The sequence below is a fragment of the Haliaeetus albicilla genome, chromosome 2 (assembly GCF_947461875.1).
Source record: "Haliaeetus albicilla chromosome 2, bHalAlb1.1, whole genome shotgun sequence".
Taxonomy (NCBI): domain Eukaryota; kingdom Metazoa; phylum Chordata; class Aves; order Accipitriformes; family Accipitridae; genus Haliaeetus; species Haliaeetus albicilla.
Genome location: NC_091484.1, coordinates 21,265,257 through 21,276,517, shown reverse-complemented (window position 1 = coordinate 21,276,517; position 11,261 = coordinate 21,265,257). Strand labels below are relative to the sequence as shown.

The 11,261-nt window shown below is 40.2% G+C and overlaps 1 protein-coding gene across 3 annotated transcripts in view; it reads left to right on the top strand.

Moving 5' to 3' along the window:
* The first annotated feature begins 213 nt into the window (after window positions 1-213).
* MATCAP2 (microtubule associated tyrosine carboxypeptidase 2) overlaps window positions 214-11,261 on the top strand; it is a 30,540-nt gene continuing 19,492 nt past the window's right edge. For 2 of the 3 annotated variants that reach the window (XM_069809384.1, XM_069809393.1), the window contains exons 1-2: window positions 214-510; window positions 7,621-8,303. In XM_069809384.1, the coding sequence (XP_069665485.1) occupies window positions 486-510; window positions 7,621-8,303 (708 nt within the window). In that variant the 5' untranslated portion in view covers window positions 214-485. The remainder of the gene's footprint in view (window positions 511-7,620; window positions 8,304-11,261) is intronic. The other variant, XM_069809402.1, reaches the window with a different exon arrangement.

Below are 11,261 nucleotides of genomic sequence, written 5' to 3'. Positions count from 1 at the left end.
AGCCGTGCCGGTGTGGTAAAGCCGGCTCTTTCGGCGACGTTTTTGGCTGCAGCTCGGCGCCCGCCTTGGCCGGCTGCCATCCCAGGACACCGGCCGGGCCGCCCCGCCGCCGCCCTGTCCCCTGCATTACAGCTCCCAGGATGCAGCTCGCCCCCCCGCCAGCGCTCGGGCGGCGCAGGCCGTGCCGGGACTTGTAGTCTGCAGGTCCGGGCGGAGCGGCTCCTGCCTGCCGGGCAGGGGCCAGCCGGGCTCCCTCGGCCGCGGCGGGGCCGGGCCGGGCCGGCCTCGGTGAGGCCTCGGTGAGGCGTCGAGGCCGGCAGAGCCCGCGCCGCGCCCGGCGCCGCTCACTGCCTCCCCCTCCCCCCCCGCCTCCCCTCAGGGCTCCCCGCTCCTCCCCGCCGAGGAGGCGGGAGCCCGCCGCCCGCCCCGGCCGAGCCCGCCGCGCACGGGGAAGCCAGCGGGGCAAGAGCTGCCCGCGGAGCACCATGCTGGAGTCCATCCGTGTCACCGGTGAGTACCGCTCCCGGCTCGGCAGCCTGAGGCGAGACCGGGCACCGGCTTCGGCTCCGGGGCGGCTGGGGCGTTACCGGCTCGGCCAGGGGCTTGCGGCGGCAGGAGGAGGGGCGAGGTGGGGCCGCTTTCCCCGCGGCCCCTCAGGCGCTCTCCACAGCGCCTGGAGCGCGGGAGCTGAGGCAGGCGGGGTGCTGGTGGCTGCTCCCCCGCGGAAAAAAAAAAAAAAAAGAAAGAAAAAGAAAAAAAGAAATCAGCCGAGGGGTTCCCGTAAGAGTACCTGCTCCACGGGGACAGGGCGGGGAGGTGCTTCGCACCTGAGGGAAGGCGGCGAAGCGGGAGCCCCGTCGGTGAGCGGGCACGGCAGTGTGTTTACCTGCGGGCCCTGTCCCTTCCCAGGGGCACTGGGGAGCGGGGAGGTGACACCCGCCTGCCTTTCAGCGGAGCGAGGGGCAGAAGATGCAAGTCAGAACGCTAATAAAACTCTTACTAATTACATCTGGTGTCTTTCACTCTTTGGCTCTCCTCTTTGCTGTGTTTTCACAGAAGTTATGTGTATATAAAACCCTGTATTATGACTACATAACGATAATATGGAGAAGTATTTGATACCACACAAAACTATTATCTTCAGTGCTGTGTGTCTGTGGTATGTAGGAAAACCTACAGTGCAGTTGCTGCTGCAAAACAAATTTTTCACTCAGATGTGTTTCTTGTTTAAATTTGACGTCATTTCATGTGTCATTACTTCAGCTGCCTCAAGCCAATGTTACTTTGTGATGGGGAAGTCTATCTAGAAGAGATCCGGTGGAGATAGCTTCGTGTCCCTCGTACCATACTGTCACAGTCATAATCGATATTTCTTACAGTTACTCTTCTCTGCGTAATTTATATGCTATTCTGTCTGTGCGTGGATATCAGTAGGGTGTTACTTCTGGTAATGGCAGTAGAAATAAAGTTCGTGGAATCAGATAGAGCATCCCTAGAGATGTACAACAGCAACTGTAATCTTAAAGGATTGAGATTTCTTAAAGGAAAGATAGTTATTTGGGGTCCATACCCCTCCACCAAATATTCCTGAACACACCCGTGCTGCAGTAGAGTGAGCTAGAGATCTCCTTGGATAGGAGCTTTGTCCTGTGCAGGTCTGTCTATAAATCAGTGTTTTGTGATTATATCCCAAGTCTATTAAATCAATGGGAGTTTGTTACTTCATTTCATTAGGGCCAAATCTTCACTTTTACTGATTATTACTGTGCTCATGTAATTTAATTTGAAGAACCTGAATTTGGAGTCATTTACATAATATATTGCAGTGTAGAAACATGCATGCAAGAAATTGCTTACAAGTCAGTTCATACTTTTTAAGGTAGAAAGAGTACATATTAAATATCATTGTAATTTTAAAGAAGAAAAAACAAACTGCACAGTCCAAAATCATGCCAATGAGTCCTGTAAATGCTGGATGTTTCAGAGTTATTTACAAACACTGGCAGTTAATGAATCAGACCTATAAGTTGGCTCATAGTTGAAACTTGCCCTTGGTTTTGGAGCTCAGAATTAAAGTTGAATGACAGATAACGCTGTTACAGAAGCAAAGTAAGTAGGTGGATATTTGGGGGGGGGGGGAGTCTTAGGTTAAATGTCAAAATTCACAACATCATACAGGCTGTAGTTAATATCTAATATGCTATGAAAATAGAAAATAGCTCAATGCCAGTATTTTTACAGGAGCTCGCTGACTAATGCTATAGCTAAACCATTTTCAGTCATTATAGACAGAGCTTCCAGTGCTGTCTAGTTCAAGTTGCCTGACACTTTCTGTTCAAAGTTTGAGTGTTTGTAAACCTTAAGGGTGTTTATAGTGGTGAGGAAATAGACCACAGGAATCTGGCCAGATTCTCTTGCGCCACAAACATAAGCCTGTAGTGTTTGAGAGGCAGTGGAACATTATAGATTCATATACAACACTCTCTGTTGCATGTTTTTTGCAGAATATTCTTTCTACAGCCCTCTGCACCCATACAGTCTAGAGCTCATAAACTACATGTAGTTGTTAATCTATTCATATTATCTGAATATTGAAGAGAAATATTTCTTTGTAATGTAATTGTACATTTGCAAAATGTGTCAAAGGAGAAATCTTACTTGTCACATCCATGTATTTTCTTCTCATCTCTCAAACTTCACTATTTTCACATTAGTTGTAGACAGATCACATACATTATCTGCATTTCTATAAATTTGAAAATTCAAGTCAAGCTATTGGAAGTGGTTTCTGATTTTATACATAAAAAATTCAAGTGTATTCTAACATGGTAATGGTGAACTGAAAACCAAAAACAGTGGCTCAGACCATTACATTCCTAGGATAGGAGGATCTGCTCCAAGAACATCTTTGCTAAGCACCGTAAGAATCACACCTACAGTTTGGAAAGGATTTGTCCATTATGTGTACATAACCTGAGTGACAGCTGCTCGAAAACTGCAGGAGCTCTCTACGTTGTTTAGAGCAAGGCTAGCTGGACACAGACATCTGTGCCCACAAATATCTATCATTAACCTCATTCCATCTATGGAACAGGTATTTAAGAAGCTGCTTGGATAGTAGCTACCCAGTAGCCTAGAGGAAGATTTTTCTATAACACTCTCCAAAGTCTGGAAAAATTCTTATGTTGGGATTTTACCACACATATTATAATAAAAGATCAGCTCAATTCATCAATTTCTAAAGGATGGAAATCAACAATATAACCTACTTCCTGAATATAACATAAAGTCTAACTTGTTTTTCCTAATAAATAACCTCTGACAAGATTAGGCAGTGTCTGCGATGCTACAAGATTCACAGCTAGTGACTGGGGTGCAACTTAGACATGGAAAGTATTTAATCAGTGCAGAATTATAATGAGATTTGTGGTTCCCACATATCCTCTGTTAGCAGTCTTGGGCCACATCCCTTCTCCGGTACTGCTGTGACACTGGAATAGCTACATGTATATAAAATGAAGTTACACAGGGGTAAAACTCCCCTGTGGGTAAAATCAAGCCTGTGGTATTTTGTGTTGCTCTGTGACACATGGTATATTTACATCTGCAGGATGGAGTAAGTCCAGTACTGCCAATTCCAGCAAATATCTTGAGAACGATGGGATTTTGGCTACAGCATGACCTGCTCTCACATGAGATGCTTTAGACACATGGGGGAAGTTGCCGCTGGCTGGCTGGCTGCCCTGCTAACCCCACCTTAAGGGGTAGAAGAAACTAAACACAGTGGCTCCAAAGAGGGACAGAGCTCTACTCCAGGCCAATCAGAGCAAATTTCCATTGAGCAGGAGGGTTTTCTGTCCTTTGGTACCCTCATGATGCCAACATGGGGACAGGCAGCTCTTTTGCCCCCTCCTTGCTTCTTTCTACATCATCACCTTCCACTCCAAACCTGATAGATTGTTTCATTTAGCAATTCAGCCATGTCTCTAGGACCTATGTTTTTATTACTGTGTTGTTGCAGAGAGAAACAAAATATAAATAAGTGGAAGTAAACATGATGGGAAATCTTTCTGGGAGAGACTGTGCTAGTTTTTTTGTGGTTTTTTTTTTAATTGCTAGTTTTGTTGTGGTTTTTTTTTCTAATTGTTGAAGGACTTGGGGCTTTGTGACTTCGAGTGTTTGGAAGTGAGATCAATGAAGAGAATCTTTGCACATAAATTATATGGTTTTATGGAGGTTCTCAAAGGTAACTGGAGGCTTGGGCATATGTTCTTTGACAGTATTCTGCTGCAAAAACTGAAGTATGTGAAGTCAGGAAATTCAAATTTGTACTTCTCAGAACACATGTGGATGAGATACAAAAGATAAAACCTATACGATATGTAGCGTGATATGCAGCATAGAATTATGCCATAGTACAGTGACTTTCAATTTGCCTTTCTCAGACCTTTTAGAAGTAATCTGTTGACATCTGTCCCATGGTATCCAGAGTTTAAAACCTGGAAATCACTGCTGGCCAATCTGTAATTAATGTGGGTTGATAATCCATTCTCTGCCTGGCTACTTTATAGCGGTGTGATATCTCAGTACTTCTTGAAACACTGAAGCATGTTTCCAGAACACAGGCTGTGCTATGAATTGTTTTTATATTCAGAATACTAGACCTCTGTTTCAATCACCAGGCATTGCTAATCCTTGGAAACTCTTGGATATGTTTTAATAAGTTGAGTTTCCTAGAAGACACTGTATTTTTAGTTTGGTTGATGCTGTCTGACTTACAGATGTAAGTGAGTTTAAAATGGGACTATTACAGATTAAACAAATGTACTAGATAAAGAACTTAAAAATTTGGTGTTTTGCAACATGATTTTGATGTTGTCTTAAATATTATTTTCTAGTTTATTTTGTAAAATAATGATGTTCCCAGGACCAATCCAAAAATTCAGACTGGCAGTTAAATGACTTGTGTGAAAACTGCCGTGTTATCTAATATAATCTTTCAAATCTGCTAGATTATCTGTTGATTCCAGATTTCCAGAACAAATACGTGTGAAACAGTATCCTTCTTTCATCGGGAGAAAATTAAGGATAGCCATACTTAGTTTGGCAGCTGAAAAACCACTTTGCTATGAGATTGCACATATAAAGTAACTACAGAATTGGGGACAACTATTTTTGATGTCAACCATGTGCATGTGAAACCTGCTAGTGCGTGTTCAGCGTTTGACCACCATTTGTGACACTTGCAGGAGAATTCTGACTTGTGATGTTCAGAAATTATCTAGACATAAATGCATTTGTTACTGGCCAACTGTACTCTGAAAGCTTACTGTCATGAATTTTTGGTATTGAACTGACAGAAGAGGTTGGGGGCAGTTTAAGGTCATTTTGAGTTGTTTCTTTGAATTCTGTTTCTCTTTATCACTTCTTAGATACACGTGTGGTATTAATTCAGTTTATTCCCTATGTAGTAGCAATTTAAGGCTTCTCTGCTCTTTGTGGCTTTTGAGAATTGATTAGTAGAGAAAGTGAAGTGTTAACGCCGCTAGTGTTACATTATTATCTCATCTGTATTTTAAGTAGCAGCTGTGTAACTACCAACTTCAATTTTGTCTACACAAGCCAAGTCACATGCTCAGAAATGTAATATTTCTGTGTACAGACATTCTGGAAACCTTCCTTTTCATTTGCCCTTCTTAAAGGTAAGGATTCTTATACTCTAATACCTGGTACAGGCCTGAAGTCAACCTCAAATACTTGCCAAGAAACAAATACGTGAGACCAGCCATCCTGTTCTGTTATCTAAGAAATGCATTTCATTTTAAGGTAGTTGTTTTGATGGTGTTTTCCTTGTGATGGGAACTGTGATTTCTCACCATAACAGCTCATGGTAAAGCAAGATATGCCATGTAGACAGGTTGTCACATATGTGATGAGAACAATCTGACAGAATTTGAACAGGAATGCCAAGAAGCATGTTCCTGCACCAAGCGTAGAAAGAGGATTTGCAAATTCATTGTGAAACAAAACTGAGCTTGCATAAGATACGCATGCTTTAGTGGAAGAGAATAATCTAATGCTTCTATATCTCTCTCTTTCCAGTGGAGAAAACACCCAGGCTGCAGATTTCCCATCATATGTTCATGCAAATAGGACCTCTGTCTTTTTACTTTTTAGAACATCATCTTCAGGAGAACTGAGGAACACAGATTGACATGGAACTGACAGAGATCCAACAGCATGAAATACATTGTCATGGTGCTTATGTTGGGAGCAAAACCTAACTTTAGTATGAAAATAAAGCTGAAATTAAACTACTACTGATTTTTTTCCCTTGGAGGCATTTAATGATCTCTTGCTAATGTTCCATTCAGAGTATAATTACTCTCATGTAAAGTAATTACAGCTCATCTATGTATAACTGCGGGCTGAAGCTCAAATCCCTTTTGCGGGCTTTAATCAGGCCCCGGCCATATCTCCTGTTCTGTGAATCATTTCTTTTTAGGTGCAGAAGTAGGAAGCATTTCTCTGTGGCAGGATTTATTTGTGCCCTTACTTTCGGCTCACCTAATGTTCTAGGATAAAGTGGTTGGCGAGAGAAGGGGATGGTTAGAACCAGTGAAGAGAGGTCACTTCTCTCTGACAAGCCAGCACAAATATTAAATACAGTTTTAATTCTCAATGACTTTTCCATGCAGCTGCTCTGCACCAGGGACCTACCTCCCCCGAAGGCCATGCCAGGGGTCAGAGCAAGAAAGGAAGGTTCATTCATTAAAGGAACCTTATTCACTTCTTGCATTCAGTTTTGTTTACAATGTTTCTTCTCAAGTGTTTTCTTAAAGCCAGCTGTTTTTGTAGAACAACTTTGAATAGATGAAATGACAGTGTTGCCTTAAGGATACTCAGAGGTGTGTTTGTAACTAGCTGATCTCTCTTCTCTCTCCTCTTTATAGCTTACTGTCTGTATTAAGAAGGAATATGCGAAACTGAAATCTTTTAAACTTATATTACTATTCATATGGTGTTGTAAATTGTTCACAGTGGTGGGCCCATTCCCATGTTCTCATCCTTTCTGAGAGTAAATTCTGTGAATCGGATTTTGCAGATGAGACCACACCAGACTGCTTATATCACAGCACAGATCCCTGTGGGACTTCACTGTAAATACTGCTCACATACTCCTATACAGTTTCCTATTTTTTAAGTTAGTCTTTATCCATACACAAAGCCTTCCTTGCATGATTTTAAAGGTCAATCAGATTTTGCTCAAAACTAAAGATTTATTAGTGTAACAGTAAACATTCCTAAAGTCCTGCACAGAGTCTTGTTTTAGACAAGTTAGTTCTTAGCTGCCAACAGTGCACTCATGCATGGAGTTGCAAGCATAAAATACTTGTTTAGCTGGATCTTCCAAGTCCCAGTCTAATTGTTCAAAAGTGATATACACACACACAATTCTCCCATATGTCTAGAAGTCAAGATTAACTTGATGTGACTCCAGTTAAGACAAGTTCTGTGTTTCATTTATGTTGCAGTTTTGAGTCCTTAAGATTAGTATTGCTGTATGAAACAATCAAATTTTTCCTCAGCTTTTTTTTTTTTTTTTTCCCCTCAATGCAGAAAAACTTCACTGGCCTAAGACAGAGCTTTCTAAAAAATCAGTCCTGAGTCCAGAAGAACATAAGCTGAACATTAATAATGAAAACAGCCTCCAGCACCCACCTTCTGGGATCCTTAAGGACATTTTCACAACAGGAACCAGTAGCTACAATGTCCTTCTGCAGAGCAAAGAGGAGAAAAAACACCACGCTCAAAAGCAGTCATCTGCTCACCACAAGAAACACAGAAAAACTATGAAGTGTTCTACCACCTTGCGAAGCAATGAGCACCGCAAAATCAAAGTCCCACTACCCTTGCTCAGCGGTGGGTGGTACTGCACAAACAGACAGCCCTCCATCATTGTCACTGGCCCAGTGTCTACCAGCATGAAGTTTACAAACAGTATTTCGGTTGCAGGGAGCAGCGTAGGACTGCCATCACGACCCAGAAGTAGAACTAAGAGGCATTTTAATCTAACAAAGCCAAAGCAATCCCAGTCCTCAAAAAGCCATGGAAAAGAAAGTGATGTCTCAGGCCAAAAACTCTGTTTACTGACTGCAATCAAGCCTTCCAATGTAGAGAAAGAGAAGATGAAATTCTTCAAGTCAGATTTCACATACAATCCTCAATTTGAATATGCAAACCCCGCTCTGCCAAGCATGTTAGCTAAGCACAGCCATGCATCTGACCGATTTCTTAAGCAGGTATAGTTACTTTTTCCCCTCCTTTTCCACTGGTTATTTTTTCCTATGCCTATTAAGGTGGTATTTGGCTTTGTTTCTAGCAAGTTGTTTCTCCTTATCATCCTCCCCTACTGTTTGAAAAATGCATGGAAGATGAGAATACAGTAGTAGAACTGAAAGAACATCTTTTTGATTAAAAAATGAAACCTTCCTAATACTTACAGGATTCTATAGGATAAAGGTACAGGTCCTTAAAAATGGGTTTACATGAAACATAATTTACGACAAGAAAGCTTTTTAAGCAATGAAGCAGAGTCCAATACAGGAAAAATACAATGCCTAAATAGGCTTTAATAAACAGAGGAAAAAAGCAGTGTAGAAGTCTTGCCAATCCTCTTGGTGACACAGGGATTGGGAGGGAATAGCAATTATTTGAGGTCATGGTTATTAGATAAGCATATGTTGATGTTCCTTGTTTTAATCAACTCTGAAAGCATATTTGCATATACATTAGGCTCAGCCAACAGCAGACAATTCCATTCCAGAGAAAGGTAAAATTTAAAAAGACACCCCCCCCCCTTTTTTTTTTCTTTCTCCCCCCCCCCCAATACACAGCCACACTGGTAACAGAGCTACAGACATTCCCATTTTGTGTAACTACCCTGGCTTCCTGCCTGTCTTTGAGATACAACAAACCCCAAAACAACAACAAAACCCTTGCTTTCAACTTTGACCTAAGTGACAAAAAACAGTGCTTATCTATATAATAACAGAACCAGTCTTCTTCCGACTTTTGCTATTTTAAAATGGTTTAGAAAGATCTTATTTAAGTCTGGCAAGCTTTTTTAAATAGAGAATCTCATGTTTAAAGTAATACTTAACTTGGGAATAGATCCTGACGTTCCACTACCCATTAAGTCATTGTATTGTAAGGCTTGGTCTGCATTTTCACATTAAAAATATCTGTAAATTTTAAAAACTCAGTAGCTGGGTTTTCATTAAGAATTTATTTTCTTATGAGAACAGAGAACAGCTGTTCTGTTCTTAAAATCAGCTTCCATACTTCTAAACAACCAACTAAATCATACTGACACCAAATAAAACTACTCCTTGACTAAAGCTTTTTAGCAAATTTTCCTTTGGATTTTTATAGCAATATTAGCAACATTAATAATAAATTACAGCAAATCAACAATAATTAATTTGCCAAACTGAATTTAATACAAGTTATCCCTTTCAGTATGAGGTAGCAGAGCCTTAAAAATTGTTTTATGCATGATGATTTTATGGAGCACACCTATCATTGATTTAACCTTCTTTTAATAAAAAAACCCACACCTAAATAATGAATTTTTTAACAACGAATGATTCCTCAATGTTATTCCAATTTGTAGCTCTACCTTTTTCCCTTTACATACAACGCATGGGAAAATAAAGGCTTTATAAAAACTTTATAAAAAGCAGCAAAGGATTTAATATTCAGTTAAGTATGATATTTCTGAAACTTACCAAGGAGGCTGTAAATTGTTTCATAAGATGTAGTTTAAGTTACAGAAGTTCTTAGCAAGAAGAACATTACTTCAAAGTTCCGCTCCTAAAAACACTGAACAACAGTATAGCACTTCATATAAATGACCAAAAAAGCAGCTTTAACACATTTCCAAACCCAGCAGGTGGCACTCTCTCTTTTTTATCTACAACTAGCTTTAGAAATTTTCATCTCCATGCAAATTTACTATCCAGAAAAAGCAGCATGAATCAAAATTTTAATCAGCAAATATTGTATGAGCACTTGCTTTTCCCCAGTGCTATGGTTTTCTTCCATGCAGATTTTACTTGTCAGAAGAAACATGTAGGTATCTTATAAGAAGTGTTAAGTTCAGGAAAGATGTCTTCAGTTGCAAAAAAAGTACTCACAGTGTCAAGATTCAGGTCAGCTGTAAAAACACAACTGTGTATAGTTGTCCTTTTTCCTGCAACAAGGATAAATTTAATTTTGTTTTTTTTTAAATATTTTTGGCTTTCATTTGTTGCTGTACTTATTTTAGGAAGCTTTGCTTTCTGTGAACAGGAATGGAACTCTTCCTATTTTATTCTATAAAAGGTGCTTACAGCAGCTTAGACTTGCTTGCTTTTCTGTGACTAATACCTCTGTAAAACTAGCTTTTTACTGACAGAACTCACCAATTTTATAGGGGGCTTTTAGGGTAGTTCTGTGAAATGAGCTCAAAACCTGACATTTCAGAATTTTAGATGATTTTTAATTATTTCAAAAGTATTTTTACCCATAGCTGTGCATAGCCTGCTAGAATATTAAAACAGATTGTGTTTTCTTATTGCCCTTTCTGCTTTTGTGTGTGTCTATGGAATTGGTTAATATAGCATTACTGCAACATATCTGGAAGACAAGTCACACCTTGCCCCATTTTCTTTTTTTAAAGGCAAAGAACACTATTAATTTACAAACTATTAACACAGCAGTGCTCCAATGGGGAATGCACAGGCTTATGAGTACCCACTTCACCCCCCAAAGCCTCTAGTCAAATCAAAGATTTTAAGCCTTGGGCACAGCCCAACACTTTTATTGATTGACGTTTCACAGACATAGTGTAAACATTTTTTAATTATTAATACATTTGAAAACAGTATTTTTTAATGTCTGTCTTCTCATACTTTGTTCTGTTTGTTTCTCTCTTTCTACTTTATCTTGTTTTCTTCCTAATAAGGTTCTTTCATGAGTCACACAATATGTGCTTTTAAGGAAGAGAACTTGAGAATAAAAACCAGTATGCAGACTTGCAGCTTTTCACATTGATTAACATATCTAATATTACAGAAATTAATTCTCTTAGTGCTGTGTTTCAAGGTCAGTGCAGCAACTGTGTACTCGTAAGTGCTATGCAAGTTTTCTTATTGGCACTCCTTCTGGCTCAAACTACTTGTCCTTCATTGTTAAGTTTTCTTAACATTTAACATGTT